The following is a 22,100-nucleotide window of genomic DNA, read 5'->3' as shown; positions in this document are numbered from 1 at the left end:
CAATTTTCCACCTACAGTAGGTAATCTAAATCTCTGCACCCAGAAATTACTGGGGCAGAGTGAAAAATGTAACTATCATAAAACCTAAATTAACCCTAAACATGAGAAAAACAAATACACGCCCTCTCTCCCAATCCAAACCTTTTTCATTTATTTTCAGAACTTAATCGCTGTATCCACTCTCTGTGCAGACAAAGGTATTCCTTTGTTAAAAATCAAAAGCATAAAGATGATCTAAACAACCCAGACATCCTAGATACGGAAGACGGATTTATCTATGCTCTAATCCCTGAGAGAGGAAAATGAAGCAAAAACACCTCTTAGCAAAATTAAGATTTTTGATATTGCCAATCAAAACATCAAAGTTAATAAGCACTCTTTAGAAATAGATCTCCATTCTTCCCACTAAATAAGAGAAGTTCTACCATCCAGCTATTTTATAAGAACACTCTAAGGGACTTCAGAAACCTGTGTTTTAATAACAACCATGAACGGGCCATCTATTTAGGAGACAAGATTATCTTTCTCCAAATCATTTTGCGTTGAGTCTTTAATGCACTCGGTACATGTATTTCATACATTATACTCTTATGCAAATAGCAAAATCAGCAGAAGTATGTTTTGAGCTCATTTCATGTGACAGGGTGCAGTAGAAGTGCAATCTATCTAGAAAAGGGTTGGGTATGGGAGGACAACACTGTCTATGGGCTTGATTAAGAGATGTACGCTAATGCCGCTGCTGCGAATGTGTATGCTGCTGCGATGCGAGAATATGCATATGTCCCAGCTGCTGAGTGATTATTGATGCGCCCACCTGCAGCTTTTCAAATCCAAGCATCTGTGTACTAAGGCACAGCATCGGTCGCACGCCATGTGATGTTAGCAGTCCTGAGTAACTTTATGGTAGCGCAGAATGGCCGTCTGAGCTGAGACGCCAGAGCCATGTTTTCTGCATATACGCTTACAGACGCACCCTGGCACTCAATGCCAGGTAATGCTAACGGCAATCGTATACTGGACAAGACATTGGTACATATCAGAGTGCACATATTGATTATATCAAGCGGCCCAGGCGGGTGGGTCCTGAATACCCGGGCCCTGACTTGTTTAAGGGACCCGGGCCAGCTATTCAGCGGGTAGAATGCCCCCTCCTTGATCTGCTCCGATATGTTTAGATGGGCACATATGCATGGCAACAAATGTGCGATCCCACAGACAGTGCCCAACATGGGTCCTTGCCTAGAAAGCCATCAGCCAGGTAAGACAATAATGACAGCCTGTACATAACGGTTGTAGAGAGCAGAATTTATGTTGGCGTCTCAGCCAGCAGAACAGCTACACACACCTGGTGTACACAGGCAGACATCAACTTACATTTCTTGCTCCCCTTAAGACACATTTCTGTACCGCAGCATCTTCTCAACCCAACACCACTACCATAGTGATGCTTCCCATCTGCAATTCACTCCAAATGCAAATCTTTGTAATTTCCACATTTATTATTATGTTTTATTTTTAAGTCACCATAATACCCCCAACTCCATGCAGCGAATAGCATGTTTATTTCATACTTTCCTTCTAAAAACTGCCTCTAAGCACAAACATTAAATATTTTGAAATGTTATCTATCTATCTATCTATATATATCTCATTATCTAGCTATCTACTGTATCTCATATCTATCTATCTATCTCATATGTATCTCATATATATCTATCTATCTCTCTCATATCTATGTATCTCATATATATCTATCTATCTCTCTCATATCTATTTATCTCATATCTATCTATCTATCTCATATATATCTATCTATCTATCTCATATCTATCTATCTATCTCATATCTATCTATCTCATACTGTATCTATCTCATATCTATCTATCTGAATTCTATCTATCTCATATCTATTTGTATATCTATCTATCTCATATCTATCAATCTATCTATCTATTTATCTATCTGTAATACACCACTTCTTATCAGTCTCAGTGTTGTGTAGGGTGATTTGCTCTTACCCAGTTAAACCGCTTTCTTACCCTTTCAACTGCTCCGAATTAAATGAAGTAAGATTCAGACACTTAGGTTACCGAATCACTGTTGAATAACAGTGTGAATTTATTCACAATTTCACAAAAGAGCAATTTTGCACAACAAGTAACACATTAACAAAGTACATTACAGCAAGCTGCATACATTGGAATACAAGAAATACACTCTGTCCCCAGCAAGATTTTATTAATCTGGAACGCTTTCTTTAAACTGAAAAGAAGACCATTAGGACAGACATTCAACACTTCAAATAATACTCACAAAGCATCAGTTGTACACGAAACCCCCTCCCTCAACATTAACCTAGTCAATTACCCAGGATTACTGCATGCTAGTAATTGTCCTAGGAACTTTCAATTCCCTCAAAGTCTGGCCAGTACCCCCTTTGCGTTGGTGCACATTAGAAGTAAATTCAATTCTCCTCTTATTTTGAAACAGTGAGGAAATGGCTGCCTCAGTCTTAGTTTATACTGACATTCTATGCGATTTATTACAAATTGTGCTGATACTTGGGGCCGTATTCAATTAGAGGCGAAATTGGACATTTTCGCCATCGTTTGTGAACCGCGATCAACCGATTTGCAGACAATTTGCTGACGATTTTGCCAAAGACGGTGAAAAACAGCCATTTTTTGCCTAAAAACTGGAGTAAACTTTTCTCCAGCCTAGGGCAGGCGAAAAATTAGCAAAATCCCTATTTTTTGGTAAAAATGTGGGGATTTCTTGCAGAACCCTTTGGACAGTCCCCCTAATGATACTTTAGCGGGAAAAAAATCGTAAATTGCGTTCGTTGTTGAAAAACGGCCACTGAAATTTCCGTCAAAATTTTTTTCCCATGGTAAATGTGTTTAACGTATTGGGTCTGGTATTTCTGAGGGCGATAAGGATGTGCCAAGTGTTTTAAACATCACATGTGGCTGGCACAGGCGTTTTTTTAAAACCGCTATAGAAACGCCTGCGCCAGCCACGTGCAATGTTTAAAACACCTGGCACATCTTTATGTCCCTCCAAAATACCAGCCCCAATACATTAAATGCATATTTCACACAAAAAAAAATTACTGAAATTTCAACGGTCGTTTTTCGTCAAAGTACGCAATTTACGTAATTTTTTTTAGCTAAAGTATAATTAGGGGAGCTGTTCAAAGGGTTCTGTAAGAAATCCCCACATTTTTACACAAAAATAGGGATTTTGCACATTTTCCCCCATTTTTAAAATTGAGAAAAGTTTTCTCCATTTTTACATGTACTGCCGATGCGATAATATCGCCGAAAAATCGGTTGAGTTTGTTTAACTTCTGTTTAGTTTTCTAATGTCGCATAACACTTACCACAGGGTAAGTCCAGTTTCACAGTTAGGTTTTATTACAATGCAGTTGATTGGATACGATCCCTTTATAGCTTTATAATGTCTCTCGGATTATCTAACATAAACTGTCTCTGGGTAGTAGTGGTCCCTTCATCTTTACCCTAGCCGATGGATCTACTGAATAAAACTGCCTGAACAATTGCTGAATGTATAAATATCTATTTGCCTGTTCTTGTATTGGGAATGCTAGCTATTCACTCCAAGGTAACAATTTGTAGTGCCTGCAATGTGTTGTGCTGAGTGCAAGTTCTATAAGGCTGACAGACCTGCTCTGCACTTCAGCACTCCGGACAGCGGTCTCCTCACGTCTCCGACTCCCAGCTGTCAGTCACAGCCGTGGGGTCGCCTGTCCGACTTCCTCCTCCCAGCTTCCTGTGAGCTCCGGACCCAGCGGTCTCGTTACGGTAATGTCTAAATCCCTTTCACGGAGAGGACCGTGACACCATCAGCCAGTGTCCAGCATCATTCCCTACCATCCAAGTGGGCATAAAGGTGGAATATAACCATGTGGCAAGCGTAGCGAGCCACCATGCCCGAAGAATGGCGAGCGTAGCGAGCCACCGTGCCTGAAGCATGGCAAGCGCAGCGAGGGGACAGCAAAGTTGTTTAAGTGGGGACAAAGTACTTCTTTAGCTGGCTGTCATGGGCACGAACTGCACTTCCGCCCTCACTCACGTCAGTTACAGGTCCCTAGCACGAAGGGGAAATACAGCCAACCGTCTCATTACGGCACTCGAGGCTCTCCTCAGCACGCTCCGGTGAGTACCTCTCACCTGTCCCCTCAGCCAGCACCCTCCCAGCGAGTCCCGCTAGTGCCCCTTATATATGAAGCGGTCGCGTGTGGGTCTGCTTCCCGCCGACCGCACGTGCTGCACTACTGTCTCGCTCCCCCTCACTCTATGGAGCAGTGTCTCCCCTACACGGCGGCAGTATTAATCTGTCCCTTGCCGCGCCCCCATCAGCTCTCCCAGTCCAGTGAGGACAGCTGGCTCTATTCTCTTTTCAGGAGAGGGGGTATATATATATTAATACAAACATATATTTATAAAAGGGACAGTGACCCATTTCAGGGGTGTCACATATCTATCTCATATCCAGGGGCGTCTTTAGAGAGAAGGAGGCCCGTGTGCATCACCGACTGACGCGGCTGGCCGGCCACCGCAGACTCGATAGACTCTGGGCACTAGAGTGTGCCCAGGGTCTATTGTGCATGCGCAGATCGCCGGGGAACTGGTGCGGCCACCATTTTCCCGGAGATCTCCTCACAGCGCATATTCAACACGGCGGAAAAATGGCCACGACGGCCATTATCAGGCGTTTGAACAGCGCTGGGAGACCCGACGCGGGACTTCGGAGAGGTAAGTTTTACAAAGTATGGGTGCAGGGGGTGCGGTGTGGGCACCCCCTGGACCCGGGGACCCCATGTGAACCGCACACCCTGCACCTATTATAGATATGCCCCTGCTCATATCTATTTATCTATCTACTGTATCTATTTATCTTCAAGTGTAGCCGGCACTCCAATGCTTAGAACATATAGCTGCCCTCCTGGTTACCCCTTCTGGCTTGAAGTAGGACCATCAATAGCATGTAAGAAAGGTGGCACTCTGGACGTCTTGGCAAATAATGGAAACAAAAGTCCCAGTATTAATCAATGTTTCAACACCTTTATTGTGAGCGTTCCCTGAAGACTTGATTCATACTGTGATTTTTGTTTCCACTATTTGCTAAGACGTCCAGAGTGCCACCTTTATTGCATGCTATATATATATATATATATATATATATATATATGTACAGTATATATGTAACCATCATAAATTGTGTATTCGTTTTCTTTTAGCATGCAATGCAAGGTTGCAGCTCTCTCCCTGTTGTTTGTTCTGTGTAGTCTGAATGATGCGTTTCTGTCCCAAGGGAATTATGCTCTCCATCATATTTCTATTGCCCAGGAGGAAACATCATTGGATAATGAATGATGGTTCTTCAGCTGCTCGGATTTCTACGTATACAAATGTCAGGGGGCATCGGGAACTTCTATTGCTACATCATTTGCTATACAAATTGTTTCTGCTACAGTATAGTACAGTCAGTCATACAGCCACCATATAGCATTGTACAATATATCATTCCAGCATATGACGTTATTCAGCCCATGCTCCAAGCGGACCACTAACAGGAAGATAAATGGTCTGTTTGTTATGAACTTATGATGTGAATGACGGCAAATATGGGAAATAGATCTATGATTTAAAGGACAACACATCTAAAAAAAAATTCAAAATTTTCATGTATCAAATGATGGACATAAAATTAACTTTAGTTTAAAGCTGGCGCACGTGTACACCAATATACATATTAGCAAACTGGCAAGATATCGGGATTAGCATGCCATAGGGCCTGATTCAGATGCGGACGCAATAGTGATTATGGATGCAGATTGAGCGATTGTTTGCCATTGCGTATGCGTAAAAGCCGCACTTCATGTGCGCAGTAACCGCATTGCGTTTGCGGATGCACAGAGGAATCCATCCGAAAGTGAGTGACAGGCTGTCAGTGTTTGGGGGTGGTGACAGGGGGGGGATCAGAAACACGAATGTGCGCCTGTCCGTTTGAACGCCATTTAATCTGCTGCATTACCATCAGGGCTGCCATCAGGAATTGTGGGGCCCGGGTCTAACAAAAATAGGCAGGGCCCCCCCAGCCCCCACTCAAGCCCTCCTTCCCCCGCTGGCTGGGAGAAAGCAGTCCCCTAGCCAGTTCTACTCCCCACATCTGCAATAACTGACATACTGCAATAAATAAAAGATTAATTACACTTACATGTTTTGGCTGCAGCCTCCGGCTCCTCAGTCCTCACAGCACGGCTCCATTCTCATTCGGCGGCGCAGCGCTGGTGACGTCATGACGTCACGTTGTGCCGACTCACAAGTTGCGGCAGCTAGGAGACTCGGAGCGAGGTGGTGAGGGAGTGCGGCAGCTATGTGAGAAGTGACTCACTATGGGTCACTTCTAATGTGTGGCGTCGGGCGGTAGTAGTGGGCGGCTCGCTCTTAGGAGCGGGCCCGTCACTCTCTATAGAGTTAGCGGGCGCCGGCGGCAATAGGAGCGGGCAGAGAGTCACACTTCTATTGTGTGACAGCAGAGGGTACTAGCGGGCGGGCCCCCTTAGTGTCCGGGCCCGGGACTCCAGACCCGGCAGTCCCCCCCTGATGGCGGCCCTGATTACCATATCTGCAAGGATCGCAATTGCAAAGCTGCCTGCGTGCATACATCATATATCTCTATAGCCTGCGTGCATACATCATATATCTCTATAGCCTGAGTGCATACATCATATATCTCTATAGCCTGCGTGCATACATCGTATATCTCTATAGCCTGCGTGCATACATCATATATCTCTATAGCCTGAGTGCATACATCATATATCTCTATAGCCTGCATGCATACATCATATATCTCTATAGCCTTCGTGCTAGTTTTGCAATTACGATCATTGCTGAATCAGGCCCTCAGTGTCCTACTTCAATAAATAAGATAATGCTCTTCACCTTGTTTGTTCTGAGACAGAACAGTTCCTATCCCTATATCTGATGCATCCGTCTGCACAACAAATTCCTTTTTAAAGTCATGTGTCATCAAAACTGGTTGAGTGCTCAATGCTATTATTAATGCCTGAAAAGCCTTTTCTGCCACACTTAATCATAACTGACTGTTTACCTTGTTAATGTCCATCAGTGGGACAGCATTGATGGCAAAATTGGGTATAAACCTTCAGTAATAACCCGTGATCCCTAAGAAATCTCTCTCCTGCTTCTTACTTAGGGGTCGTGGCCAGTTTTGTGTAGCTTCAATTTTATTAAGTTGGAGCTTTATCAAATTTCTGCCTGTGGTGTAGACACTTCATCTCTTCCATCTCTAAGCAACACTTTTTTTGGGTTCGGCTGTCAATCTTACCCCACAGATGGTGTCCACACTGGGTACGTGAGACTATAGATGACTAGATCATTGAGATCAGAAGCAGCATTATGTCTATGAGGCCTTGGAACTTTATTCATCATCCTCTGAAAGGTGGCAGGTGCCCCATGTAACCCAAATGGCAACATCTTGTATTGAAACAGACCCTCTGTTAAAGAAAAAGCTGTCTTTATCTTTTGCACTATCAATGACACTTGCCAGTAGCCTTTTGTTAAGTTAGAATGGTTGAGTATTGTGCTGTCTCCAGCCGGAATCGGTATGGCTGGCGGTTCAAATCCCGACAGCAGAAGCCTGGCGGGGGTGAAAATCCCGAAGCTACAAAAGGTAAGTATTGCTAACCTTTTTTTACCCCCTAACCCTAACCTCCACCCCAAGTGCCTAAACCTAACCCCCCCTTCCCCGCAGCCTAACCTCCCTCTGGGGGTGCCTAACCCTAACCCCAGTTCCCCTAGTCTAATCCTAACCTCCCAGGGGGGTGCCTAACCCTAAGTCCTGCCAGGAGCCCCTAACCTAACCCCCCCCCACGGCTGTCCGAGCCTGGCTTACCTTCGATCGATAAGCCGGTCTAATGACAGGCGTCGGGATTTTGACGCCTGTCATTAGTACCTTGCCGGGATTAGACAGTCGGGAAGCCGGCGGTCCGGATTTCGTCTGTCAGCTTCCAGACTGCTTCCCTTCCAGCCTAACAATTACTTAATCTGCGCGAGGCCTTGGGTAGGCATCAAACTTAGACACTATTCAATTTACAGAAATCACTGCAAAAGCATAAACTGCCGTCTGGTTGTGGAATGAGCACAATGGGACTTGACCACTCGCTATGTGACTCTTCAGTTATGTTCTAACTTCAACATTTTTTTAATTGCTTCAGACACCGCCTCATGTTGGGCTTCTGCTTTCTATAGGGCTTTAAGTGAACTTTAACACCTGGTTCAGTGATTATGTCATGTTTAATGACTGTTGTTTTACCAAAAACTCTTTAGCCTCATGCTGTTGAAAGATTGACAGGGTTTTGACTATTGTTACTTTGGGAACCAAAGGTGCTGTGGTTACCGGATGGACCGGGGTGGCTGACAGAGTTACAGATGTGTCCACATACATCTATCCTCCGTGCGCAACAAGTCGCGTTACACAACACATGAGTGCCGTGTGACTTGGTAGTGCCGAGCGTCTCTTCGTGCGACTTTTTACCTTCAGAGTCAGCGGCTGTGACTCTGTAATGTAGCGTTTCGCATGCAGTTACACCCGCAGTCGCACACAGAATATAGGAATGCTGCATATTATTTTAACCAGCAGGAGCTGCTTGTGCATTCCATTCGTACCGCTGTGTGAATAAGACGCGTTTCAAGGTGAAAAGTGACATGAAAAGACAATCTGCGCTACCGTGTCACGCCACGGCATGGCATAACTAGTAGGGCTGTTTAACGCGCAAGGAGGCTAGATGCATGTGGATTTACAGGCTGGTACTGTACAAGTTATAATTAACCCCACCCACTTTTTATATAATTTAAAATAAACCTTGCCACTTTGCCAAAAATATACTTTCTACCATGGAAGCCAAATAAGCACTCTAGGCCTGATTCAGAGCCGCTCGCAAAAAAGCGAGCGCTCACTCTGAATCTGGGCGGCCGCTTTTTTTTTTTAAGCCGGCCTCCTGGCCACTCGCTAAGATGTGGGTGACCACCCACAGTTTTAGCGAGCGGCCAGGTGATGGTCGCGACCATCGGGCTTGCGACGAGACTCTTATGGTAGGGTCTCGTCTTCCGCAAGCCCCAGTGAGCTTCTGGCTCTAATAGAGCCGGAAGCTCACTACTGACATCACTCGTGATGTCAGTAGGGCCGCCCCCAAATGGCAGGCGTTCCTTCGGAAACGCCTCTGTTTGGCCAGCCACCCCCCTCACCGCCTACAAAACGGGGCGAGCTGTCGATCAACATCAACAGCCGCCCCGTTTTTAGTGAGCTCCGAAGCGAGAGAATTTCTCTCTCCGGGGCTTGCACATGCGGCACGTGCGCACTGCCCGGCCATCGACCCGCTTGCAAGCGGGTCTGAATCAGGCTCTCTGTCCCCAGCTACATACTCTAAGTGGGCAATACGGTTGTACACCATTAGTTGTGCTTGTTGGGTCCTTTTCCATATGCTTCCTTGCTATCGGCACAACTGCAATTATTCTTTCATGCACCCGAGAAACATGTTCAATTACAGTTTTATAAGAACTGGGTCTCCCTCCCATGTCTTTTTTAAAATATCCAGCAATCCCCTTGGTTGTTTCCCTCACAGCAAATCAAAAGGTGAGAACCCTATGAAAGATTATGGAACCTCTCTAATGGCCAGCAATAAATAGGGTAACGATAATCCCAATCTTTCCCATCTTTATCTTCCACTTTCTTTAGCATATTCTTTAGAGTTTTGTTGAACTTCTTTACTACACCATCAGTCTGAGGGTGATACACGGAGGTCCTTAGATGAGTAACCTTAAACAGGTGGCACAACTCTTTCATGATTCTTGTCATTACTTAATCATCGGGGGCCATACAGCCTCCGATGATGAATAGGCCCCAAAGACTTTATTTTGCCCAGGTGCAGCTTCTTGTTATTATAGCTCTTAAATATGACAAAATATAACTCTATGGATACAACTTCCTGTACAAGGTCAGACGGAGTACAGACATATAAAGTTGGCGCTGAAGGTATAAGAAACTACAGTCTTTATTTTGCTTTGTACAATGTCTAGCAACAGCCAAGTTCTAAATTGACTAAGTGGTGAGTTTTCAAAGCTGACAATTGTTTTACCTGCAAGATTTAAAAGGGCAATAATATTAATTGCAAAACATGCCAGGTTTTGCACTTAATACTACTGCCATTTTAAATCCCGTGGGCAAAAAAACGCAGCTTAATACTAAAATTAGCCCAAAGACTGCACTGTACTGTAGCTCTTCCATCCACAAACCATTTAGACTTCTGTAACCATTTAGGGATTATTACCTATTTTACTGTACTTTGTGAAATGGAAAGTAGTCATGCCGATGGACAAAATACCAGCGCCGAAATCCCGACAGTGCCAGGATCCAGCACCAGAATCCCAACCGCTGGCTTCCTGAAGGTAAGTATTGAGCATTTGGGGGAAGGTTAGGGTGCAGGGTTGGGGTTAGGCATTAAGGGGAGGGTTAGGCACTAGGGGGGAGGGTTAGGTGCACTGGGGAATGAGTGATAGGTTTAGGGTGTGGTGAGAGGGAGGTTAGGTTTAGAAACTGGGGGGGAGGTTAGGGGTAGAGGTAAGGGTTAGTCTCACCTTATATCCTTATGGGTGTCGTGATTCTGGCTGTTGGGAAGCTGCTGTCTGTGTTCTGACCAGCGGCCTCCCGAGCGCCGGGATCTCATACCCAACCATGTGAACCATAATATAATAATGTAGATGGAGAGCTTTAGCCTTCCTATAGATGTAGCCTAACTGTAGATGTAGCCTAACTGTTTGTCCCTTTTATTTCAACACAGGCGGGCCCAGGAAAATAGATTATGTCATCGACGGCAAACACTACTACGGGAAAAGGGTAGAAGACAAGCTAACCGGGGACCAGCTTATATGTTCAGTGACCGCTCCACCAACCTTTCGGCTAACGAAGAACGTTTTTTGGACGCGGCGGAGTACGGAAACATCCCTGTGATCCGGAAAATGATGGAGGAATGTCACTCTTTAAATGTGAATTGTGTGGATTACATGGGGCAAAATGCCTTGCAACTAGCCGTCGCCAATGAGCACTTGGAAATTACAGAGCTCCTGCTTAAGAAAGAGAACTTAGCGCGGGTTGGCGATGCTTTGCTTCTGGCTATCAGCAAAGGATATGTACGGATAGTGGAAGCCATACTTGGCCACCCGTCCTTTGCCGAGGGCAAGCGGCTCACAACAAGCCCTAGTCAGTCCGAATTCCAACTAGATGACTTCTACGCCTACGATGAGGACGGGACAAGGTTCTCTCAAGATATCACTCCTATAATTTTGGCTGCTCACTGTCAGGAATATGAGATAGTCCATACGCTTCTGAGGAAAGGAGCCCGGATTGAGAGGCCTCACAATTATTTTTGTAAATGCAGCGAATGTAATGAGAAACAAAGGCACGATTCCTTTAGCCACTCCAGGTCACGGATCAATGCATATAGAGGACTTGCCAGCCCAGCGTATCTATCATTATCCAGCGAAGACCCTGTAATGACAGCCTTAGAGCTCAGTAATGAGCTGGCTCTACTAGCAAATATTGAAAAAGAATTCAAGGTGGGTACGGCACACAGACGTCAGCTGCAATAAAAAATTACGTACACAGGGAGATTCAATAAGGCTGTGCGTTCCAAGTGATAAGTTATTTCCTGTTTTGAAGAATTGTGCACACATACACAGTCACACACATATGTATGTATACATATGGTTTGTGTATGTGTATATATATATATATATATATATATATAGATATACATTTATATGTGTGTGTGTATATAGATATATATACAGTCAGGTGCATAAATATTGGGACATTGACAGAATTTTCAGATTTTGGCCTCTGTTCACCACCACAATGGCTTTTAAATGAAACAAACAAGATGTGCTTTAACTGTAGACTTTCAGATTTAATTTGAGGGTAATTACATCCAAATCAGGTGAACAGTGTAGGAATTACAACGGTTTCTATATGTGCCTCCCACTTTTTAAGGGGCCAACAGTAATGGGACTATCAACTCAAAAGCTATTTCATGGACAGGTGTGGGCTATTCCCTCGTTATTTCATTATCAATTAAGCAGGTAAAAGGTCTGGAGTTGATTCTAGGTGTGACATTTGCATTTGGAATCAGTTGCTGTCGACTCTCAATATGAGATCCAAAGAGCTGTCACTATCAGTGAAGCAAGCCATCATTAGGCTGAAAAATTAAAACAAACCCATCAGAGAAATAGCAAAACATTAGGTGTGGCCAAATCAACTGTTTGGAACATTCTTAAAAAGAAAGAATGCACCAGAGAGCTCAGCAACACCAAAAGACCTGGAAGACCACGGAAAACAACTGTGGTGGATGACAGAAGAATTATTTCCCTGGTGAAGAAAAACCCCTTCACAACAGTTGGCCAAATCAAGAACACTCTCCAGGAGGTAGGTGTATATTTGTCAAAGTCAACAATCAAGAGAAGACTTCACAAGAGTGAATATAGAGGGTTCACCACAAGATGTAAACCATTAGTGAGCTACAAAAACAGGAAGACTAGATTAGAGTTTGCCAAACAACATCTAAAAAAGCCATTACAGTTCAGGAACAACATCCTATGGACAGATGAGACAAAGATCAACTTGTACCAGAGTGATGGGAAGAGAAGAGTATGGAGAAGGAAAGGAACTGCTCATGATCCAAAACATACCACCTCATCAGTGAAGCATGGTGGTGGTAGTGTCATGGCGTGGGCATGTATGGCTGCCAACGGAACTGGTTCCCTTGTATTTATTGATGATGTGACTGCTGACAAAAGCAGCAGAATGAATTATGAAGTGTTTCGGGCAATATTATATGCTCATATTCAGTCAAATGCTTCAGAACTCATTGGACGGTGCTTCACAGTGCAGATGGACAATGACCCGAAGCATACGGCAAAAGCAACCAAACAGTTTTTTAAGGCTAAAAAGTGGAATGTTATGCAATGGCCAAGTCAATCCCCTGACCTGAATCCGATTGAGCATGCATTTCACTTGATGAAGACAAAACTGAAGGGAAACTGCCCCAAGAACAAGCAGGAACTGAAGACATTTGCAGTAGAGGCCTGGCAGAGCATCACAAGGGATGAAACCCAGCGTCTGGTGATGTCTATGCGTTCCAGACTTCAGGCTGTAATTGCCTGCAAAGGATTTGCAACAAAGTATTAAAAAGTGAAAGTTAGATTTAGGATTGTTTAGTTTGTCCCATTACTTTTGGCCCCTTAAAAAGTGGGAGGCACATATAGAAACCGTTGTAATTCCTACACCGTTCACCTGATTTGGATGTAATTACCCTCAAATTAAATCTGAAAGTCTGCAGTTAAAGCACATCTTGTTGGTTTCATTTCAAAGCCATTGTGGTGGTGAATAGAGGCCAAAATATGAAAATTCTGTCAATGTCCCAATATTTATGCACCTGACTGTGTATATATATATATATATATATATATATATATATATATATATATACACATATGCAATGTGGGGGGCATTTGTAGGTTGGAAAAAATTTCTTCAAGGGGGAGAGGTATGAAACCTTATAGGGAGATAAAGTGGAGATAGATAAAGTACCAACCAATCAGCTCCTGGGCCTGATGTAGAGATGTAAGCTCGATGTTGTCGCAGCTGCGAATGTGTACACAGCTGTGCAAAAAAATAAAAAATGCAACTGTCGCAGCCACTGGGATTTTTATTGAGATGCCCACCAGCGGCTTTGCAAATCCAAGAGACTGCGTACACAGATGCAGCATTGATCACAGATCAGTCACTTATAGGACATCTGTGTAATCCAATGGCCACGCAGAAAGGCCGTCGTAGCCATTTTCAGTGTGTACGGGATCACAGTCGCAGACAGAGACACCCTCAAAATGGTCGAAACACGCCTGTGTTTGAGTCGCCACCTCCCCGTTGCCACCCACAAAGTCCCTGCCTGCGAATCAGTTAGCGAATAAATCCTCACTGCGAGCGACACCGGTAATGACACCTGACACATGCGCAGTGCGACTCAGATGCAAGCGCAGATTACCGATAATCGTTTATCTGCGTAAACATTAGCATTGTATCCATCTCTGAGTCAGGCCCAGTGTTTGAAATGACAGAGGCTGATTAGTTGGTACTTTCTCTCTCTCCACTTTATCTCTCTCCAAGGTTTGATACATCTCCCCCTCCGTCTAAGTTGTTTCCAACGTTTCAGAACCTTATGTTCTTCCATCAGGGATACACAGTACAAGCATCATACATGTCTATGAGGGGATGCAGACATTGCATATTTAAGGGGCCCATACATCTAACTGATTTACGCAATTCTCCGTTCTGACAACTCCAGGTCAGGGAATTGTGTATATTCAACATGTCGGACAATCTCCATTCCCCGATCCCAACCTGAAAATGGTCGTAATGGGCGAGTCAGGGATTTTTTACATGTTGAATTTTCCTAATCTGCCGACGGATCACGATCATTGATGGACGCTGATTCGTGGATAAGGTGGGATTGGCAGAGTAGGTAATCAGTGCCGTAGATGTGTTGCCCACATTACTTAAGCACATATCTGCAAAGCTGTACTTTGGAGGGCACCGGGTGTATCTATCTGTGTATACTCTGAGTGCCAGCCCTGCGGATTCACGTGCTTATAGTATATATACCGAAGCACTAAATCCTGTGAAAATGTCTATCTTTTTGCAGTATATAGGGATTTAGGAATAGACCCTTTAGTCTGTATTTTTTTTTACAATGAGGTTGTAGCTCTGAATGTTGGTGCTGCTGTATCATGCAAATCTGAACATGTTTTCCTTTAGCTTTTCTGCCGTATTAATTAATTAAGCCTTAATGTATTGAATTCAGTTCTTTTCACATCCTCTCAATTATGTAGCATGAATGGGAAGATAATTCCTAACACAGAATCGGCATGGTATTGTTCCGCAGTAGTACAGTAGGTAGCTGTAAGCTGCTGGTATAGTGATTTGCTTTCTAGGGGATCATTTGGAACAGATGTCTCTACAACCAAATTCCGATCTGGAGAGGACAGTCCAAAGTGACGGAGGAAATCACCCTCCTGCTAGGGGTGTAACTGCTCGCAGGGCTGGAGACACAATGGTCACAGGGTGAAAAAAGTCCAAAGAGGGAAAAGCACCTTCTCCACATCACACACCACTAGTGTGACCACACACAGGGCAATTGTGTCTGCCAATGGGATTCTTTTCTGTCAGTCTGCTCAGACATCTTTTCATGAGTTGGCTCAAACTACCAACAATCCTGATTAGATATGATGGATATTCCAGATGTCTTTTACTGCAATCTCTATGTGTATGTGGCATACTTACTGTACCAACTCTTCCCTTAGGGCCTCCGAGATCGGCCATGGGCTTGGGTAATAATTGTTTTCACAGTGGGACATTTGTCCCCCTCAGCTTTGCCGGGCTCCTCTAACAAGCCCGGGTCCAGGTAATTCGTACCTGCTCCCTGCCCTCTCTGCGCCCTTGCTTCCCCTCTGTGAAAGGTTAGGGTGTGAGGTGCTGGGGCGTGGCAATAAGAATCATGTCATCAGGGCCCCTCCCTTACAACGTAATGCGAGATGCTCTGCATTGTGGCATAAGTGGAATGGCCACAGAGACACGATTCATAGCGAAACGCTTCATCAAGCACCCTGCCCGGGCCTACTTCATGGGCAAAGTCAGGGGGATGAGTGAGCATTATATTCTCTCCTGGGAGCCAGGAGAATTCCCCCAAATTTAGGAGAGTAGGCATTGATGGTATGTAGTAATCTGCCAGATGCACTAATATTACCCCATGTTATGCACCTATTGTCTACAGGCATGGGCGTAACTACCATAGGTCCAAGCGGTGCAGCTGCTATGGGGCCCAGAGCTGAGGGGGGCCATCTTCCTTGTTAAAGTTACATGTGTTATATACACTTTTCACCATTGGGTGGTACATAGGGGCCCTTAAAAACTTTTGCTATGGAGCCTTCAAATACATGGTTGTGTTCATTCTTGATAAAATTGTAAAATAATTTTCAGGAACATTTTGTATTTGCAACTAAGAATGTCACTTACGGTTCTGTCATTACTTACTTAAAAAGCTTTGGTTATAATTAGCGGTGTGCACCGGCCACGTTTTGTGTTTTGGTTTTGGATCTGGATCTTTCTTCGTGTTTTGGATCTGGATTGGTTTTGCCAAAACCACCCTTCCGTGTTTTGGGTTCTGGGTTTTGTGTTTTGGATCTGTATTTTTTTTAAAAAAAGCATAAAAACAGCTAAAATCACAGAATTTGTAGGTTTTTCTGTTCCTATGCTATTATTAACCTCAATAACCTTAATTTCCACTCATTTCCAGTCTATTCTGAACACCTCACAATAGTGTTTTTATGTCCAAAAGGTTGCACCGAGGTAGCTGGATGACTATGCTAAGCGACACGAGTGGGCGGCACAAACACGTGACACATCTAGGCGTGATACTGCAGTGGCAGACAGGATGGCAGTTTGAAAAACTAGGCCCCAAACTGTACATAATGCAAAGAAAAAAAAGAGGTGCAAGATGGAAATTGTCCTTGGGCCCTCCCACCCACCCTTATTTTGTATAAACAGGACATGCACACTTTAACAAACCAATCATTTCAGCGCCAGGGTCTGCCACACAACTGTGGCTGAAATGATTGGTTCACTTGGGCCCCCACAAAACAAGCTGGCAATTAATCTGTCCCTGCACAAACTGGCTCTACGGAGGCAAGATGTCATCCTCATCCTCCTCATCCACCGATTCCTCACCCTCTTCAGTGTGTACATCCTCATCCTCACAAAGTATTAACTCATCCCCACTTGAATCCACCACCACAGGTCCCTCTGTACGTTCTGGAGGCTGGTCTCCCTGGAAGAGCTGATAATTCATTTTGATGAACATCATCTTCTCCACATTCTGTGGAAGCAACCTCCTACGCCTTTCGCTGACAAGGTTCCCGGCTGCACTAAACACTCTTTCGGAGTACACACTGGAGGGGGGGCAACTCAGGTAAAATAGAGCCAGTTTGTACAGGGGCCTCCAAATTGCCTCTTTTTCCTGCCAGTACAGGTATGGACTGTCTGACATGCCTACTTGGATGCTGTCACCGATGTAATCCTCCACCATTCTGTCAATGGTGACAGTATAATATGTAGTGACAGTAGACATGTCAGAAATTGTTGCCAGGTCCTTCAGTCCGGACCAGATGTCCAAACTTGGTCCTGCCTGCCCTGCATCACCGCCAGCGGGTTGCTTAGGATACCTAAGTTTTTTCCTGGCAGCCCCAGTTGCGGGAGAAAATGAAGAAGGAGCTGTTGACGTGTCACGTTCCGCTTCAGCTGACAGTGTGTTCACCAGCAGGTCTTTGCACCTCTGCAGGCTTGTGTCGGCCGGAAAGAGAGACACCACATAGGCTTTAAACCTAGGATCGAGCACGGTGGCCAAAATGTAGTGGTCTGATTTCAACAGATTGACCACCCTGGAATCCTGGCAAAGCGAATGAAGGGCTTCATCCACAAGTCCCACATGCCGAGCGGAATCGCTCCGTCTTAGCTCCTCCTTCACTTTCTCCAGCTGCTTCTGCAAAAGCCTGATGAGGGGAATGACCTGACTCAAGCTGGCAGTGTCTGAACTGAATTCACGTGTGGCAAGTTCGAAGGGCTGGAGAACCTTGCACAACACGGAAATCATTCTCCACTGTGCTTGAGTCAGGTGCATACCCCCTCCTTTGCCTATGTCATAGGTGGATGTATAGGCTTGTATGGCCTTTTGCTGCTCCTCCATCCTCTGAAGCATATAGAGGGTTGAGTTCCACCGCGTCACAACCTCTTGCTTCAGGTGATGGCGGGGCAGGTTCAAGAGTGTTTGCTGGCGCTCCAATCTTTGGCACGCAGTCGCTGAATGGCGAAAGTGGCCAGAAATTTTTCGGGCCACCCAAATCGTCTCCTGCACGCCCCTGTCGCTTTTCAGAAAATTCTGCACCACCAAGCTTATTGTGTGAGCAAAACATGGGACGTGCTGGAATTTGCCCAGATGTAATGCCCGCACAATATTGGTGGCGTTGTCAGATATCACAAATCCCCAGGAGAGTCTAAGTGGGGTAAGCCACTGGGCGATGATTTCCCTCAGTTTCTCTAAGAGGTTGTCGGTGGTGTGCCTCTTACTGAAACCGGTGATACACAGCGTAGCCTGCCTTGGAACGAGCTGGCGTTTCTGAGATGCTGCTACTGGTGACGCTGCTGCGTAAGGTGATACATCTACCCAGTGGGCTGTCACAGTCATATAGTCCTTTGTCTGCCCTGTTCCACTTGTCCACATGTCCGTGGTTAAGTGGACATTGTGTACAACGGCATTTTTCAGGACACTGAGGACACTTTTTCTGACGTTTCTGTACAGTCTCGGTATCGCCTGCCTAGTGAAGTGGAATCTAGACGGGATTTGGAACCGGGGACACACTACCTCCATCAATTGTCTAAATCCCACTGCACTAATGGCGGATACCGGACGCACATCTAACACCAACATAGCAGTCAAGGCCTCAGTTATACGTTTTGCTTCAGGATGACTGCTGTCGTACTTCATCCTCCTCGCTAAGGACTGTTGGAGGGTCAATTGTTTAGTAAAAGTAGTGGTGTTCCTACTTCCTCTCTGGGATGATGAACGACTCCCAGCACCAGCAGCGGCAGCAGTAGGCGTAGCAATGCAGGATCCTCCGGAGGAATCCCGGATAGGAGAGTCAGTCATGCCAGTGACATGGCCTGCAGGACTACTTCCGATCCTGACTAAGGAGGAAATTGACGAGGAGGGAGTTGGCGGTGTGGTTTGCAGGCGCTTGGATACAACAGGACAACGGGATTTAGGTGTCCCTGGACTGCTTACAGTCTTAGCCAAAGTTTCTGAACTTGACAGTAACTTTTTATGAACGCGCTGCAGGTGCCGTAAAAGGGAGGATGTTCCTAGGTGGTTGACGTCCCTACCCTTACTTATTTCACCTTTACATATGGTACATATGGCAAGACAGTTGTTGTCCGGATTTGGATAGAAATATTGCCAGACCAAAGAGGTGGAATGTTTGGTCTTCTGCCCAGGCATGACCGTGATGGGCTTTTTCATCCCACGGACAACAACTGTCTCCCCCGGAGCCTGATTTAAACAAACCACATCACCATCAGAATCCTCCTCGCCAACTTCCTCCTCAGCGCCAGCTACACCAGTATCCTCATCCTGTTGTACTTCAACAGTGACCTCTTCAATTTGCATATCAGCAAGTGGACTGTGGGTGCTCCTTTCAGCACTTGCAGGGGGCGTGCAAATGGTGGAAAGAGCCACCTCTTCCCGTCCAGTGCTGGGAAGGTCAGGCATCGCAACCACCACCACACTTGGACTCTCCTTGGGGATTTGTGATATCTTCTTAGAAAGCACAGTTCTTCGCTGTGCTTTTGCCAGCTTAACTCTTTTGATTTTTTTAGTGGGAGGAGGGCTTCCATTGTCATGTGAAGCTGAACCACTAGTCATGAACATACTAGGGATCGACCTTAGCCGTTCCTTGCCACTCCGTGTCATAAATGGCATATTGGCAAGTTTACGTTTCTCTTCAGCTGATTTAAATGTTTTTTTCAAGGTCATTTTCCTGAACTTTGTCATTTGGGATTGTATGAGCCCTCTATTATGACATTGGGCATCGGCCTTGGCAGACGACGTTGATGGCATGTTATCGTCTATGTCATGACTAGTGGCAGCAGCTTCAGCACTAGGGGGAAGTGGTTCTTGATCTTTCTGTATTTTATTTTTATCGGAGAAAGTTTGGTCCTCCATTTATGTTATATCGATTTGATATATACGTGCGGCTAAACACAGAAAATATTTTTTTATTTTTGCTGGAGAGTAGTGCACTTTGTGGGTTACACCAGCCTTTAAGAAATGAGCCAGCCGGCCCTTTACTTATGACACAGGCGCACGCTTGGCACTACTTTGTTGATGCACGTGCGGCTACTGCGCACACAATTCACAAACACAGAAAATAATTTTTTTTTTGGTTTGGACTGGAGTGTACTTTGGGGGTTACAGCACCCTTTAACGGTCAAGCCAGCCGGCCCTTTACTTATGACACAGGCGCACGCTTGGCACTACTTTGTTGATGCACGTGCGGCTACTGCGCACACAATTCACAAACACAGAAAGTATATTATTTTTTTAGCACTTGGGGGGAGCACCCCTGATGGACAGAGCACCCCCTGGACAACACTACAGCACCCCTTTAGGACTGGGACACTGCACAGGACTTTGGAGTGGACACAGCCCCTATGGAGAACTGACTGCACAACACAGTCCAGCCAGCCCCTATGGACTTTGAAGTAGTGAACACAGCCCCTATTAACAACAGCAGCACAGCACAACACAGCCAGCCCCTATGGACTTTGAAGTAGTGGACAACAGCAGCACTACACTACACTACACTACACAGCTCTAACTCCCACCCTCCCTCTTCACTGTCCACAGCCGAGTGAGAAAATGGCGCCGACGCGGGTACCTTATATAGGTTCCAAAACCCGCGAGACTCAGAATGGCGGGATGATGACGTTTTGCCTCGATTTCAGATCCGAGTCAGGCGGGAAAATTCGAGCCTGACTCGGATCGGGGGGGCTCGGGGGGGGTTCGGATTTCAGAAATCCGAACCCGCTCACCCCTAGTTATAATGCATGTTTTGTATATCAAAAATTCTTAAACAATTTATAAAGCCTGTGGTTTAATAATATGTCATAAGAGTTTCATGTTACTGTTTATGTAGAATATGTAGAATGATATTGTCCAGTTGTACAAACTTGAAATATTGGGGCATGCCTAAGCCTCCCCTGTGTGCACAATGAGGAGACGGGATAGACCAGGCTTCCCCTGAGCGCAGATTGAGGATACGGGATAGACCAGACTTCCTCTGCGTGCACATTGAGGAGACGGGATAGACCAAGCTTCCCCTGCGTGCACATTGAGGAGGCGGGATAGGCCAGGCTTCCCCTGAGCGCAGATTGAGGATACGGGATAGACCAGGCTTCCCCTGCACACACATTGAGGAGACAGGATAGACCAGGCTTCCCCTGTGTGCACAGTGAGGAAACGGGATAGGCCAGGCTTCCCCTGAGCGCACATTGAGGAGACAGGATAGACCAGGCTTCCCCTGTGTGCACAGTGAGGAGATGGGATAGGCCAGGCTTCCCCTGTGTGCACAGTGAAGAGATGGGATAGGCCAGGCTTCCCCTGCATGCACATTGAGGAGAAGGGCTAGACTAGGCTTCCCCTGCGTGCACATTGATGATACAGGATAGACAAGACTTCCCTGGCGCATACATTGAGGAGACAGAATAGGCCAGGCCTCCCCTGAGCGCACATTGAGGAGACAGGATAGGCCAGGCTACCCCTGAGCGCACATTGGAGAGATGGGATAGACCAGGCTTCCCCTGCGTGCACATTGAGGAGACGGGATACGCCAGGCTTCCCCTGCTTGCACATTGAGGAGACGGGATACGCCAGACTTCCCCTGCGTGCACATTGAGGAGACAGGATAGGCCAGGCTTTCCCTGCGTGCACATTGAGAAGACAGGATAGGCCAGGCTTCCCCTGAGCGCACATTGAGGAGACAGGATAGACCAGGCTCCCCCTGTGTGCACAGTGAGGAGACGGGATAGGCCTGGCTTACCCTGAGCGCACATTGAGGAGATGGGATAGGCCAGGCTTCCCCTGTGTGCACAGTGAAGAGATGGGATAGGCCAGGCTTCCCCTGCATGCACATTGAGGAGAAGGGATAGACTAGGCTTCCCCTGCATGCACATTGATGATACAGGATAGACAAGACTTCCCTGGCGCGTGCATTGAGGAGACAGAATAGGCCAGGCCTCCCCTGAGCGCACATTGAGGAGACAGGATAGGCCAGGCTACCCCTGAGCGCACATTGGAGAGATGGGATAGACCAGGCTTCCCCTGCGTGCAC

At 45.8% G+C, this 22,100-nt stretch overlaps 1 protein-coding gene across 2 annotated transcripts in view; it reads left to right on the top strand.

Moving 5' to 3' along the window:
• TRPC6 (transient receptor potential cation channel subfamily C member 6) overlaps positions 1-22,100 on the top strand; it is a 207,613-nt gene that overhangs the window by 111,668 nt on the left and 73,845 nt on the right. For both annotated transcript variants that reach the window (XM_088456733.1, XM_088456734.1), the window contains exon 2: positions 10,892-11,666. In XM_088456733.1, coding sequence (XP_088312859.1) covers positions 10,892-11,666 — 775 coding nt within the window. The remainder of the gene's footprint in view (positions 1-10,891; positions 11,667-22,100) is intronic.

The sequence above is a fragment of the Taudactylus pleione genome, unplaced genomic scaffold, assembly GCF_031769625.1.
Source record: "Taudactylus pleione unplaced genomic scaffold, aTauple2 ptg000711l, whole genome shotgun sequence".
NCBI lineage: Eukaryota > Metazoa > Chordata > Amphibia > Anura > Myobatrachidae > Taudactylus > Taudactylus pleione.
The sequence above is the reverse complement of the archived record's forward strand: the minus strand, read 5'-3'. Positions and strand labels throughout refer to the sequence as shown.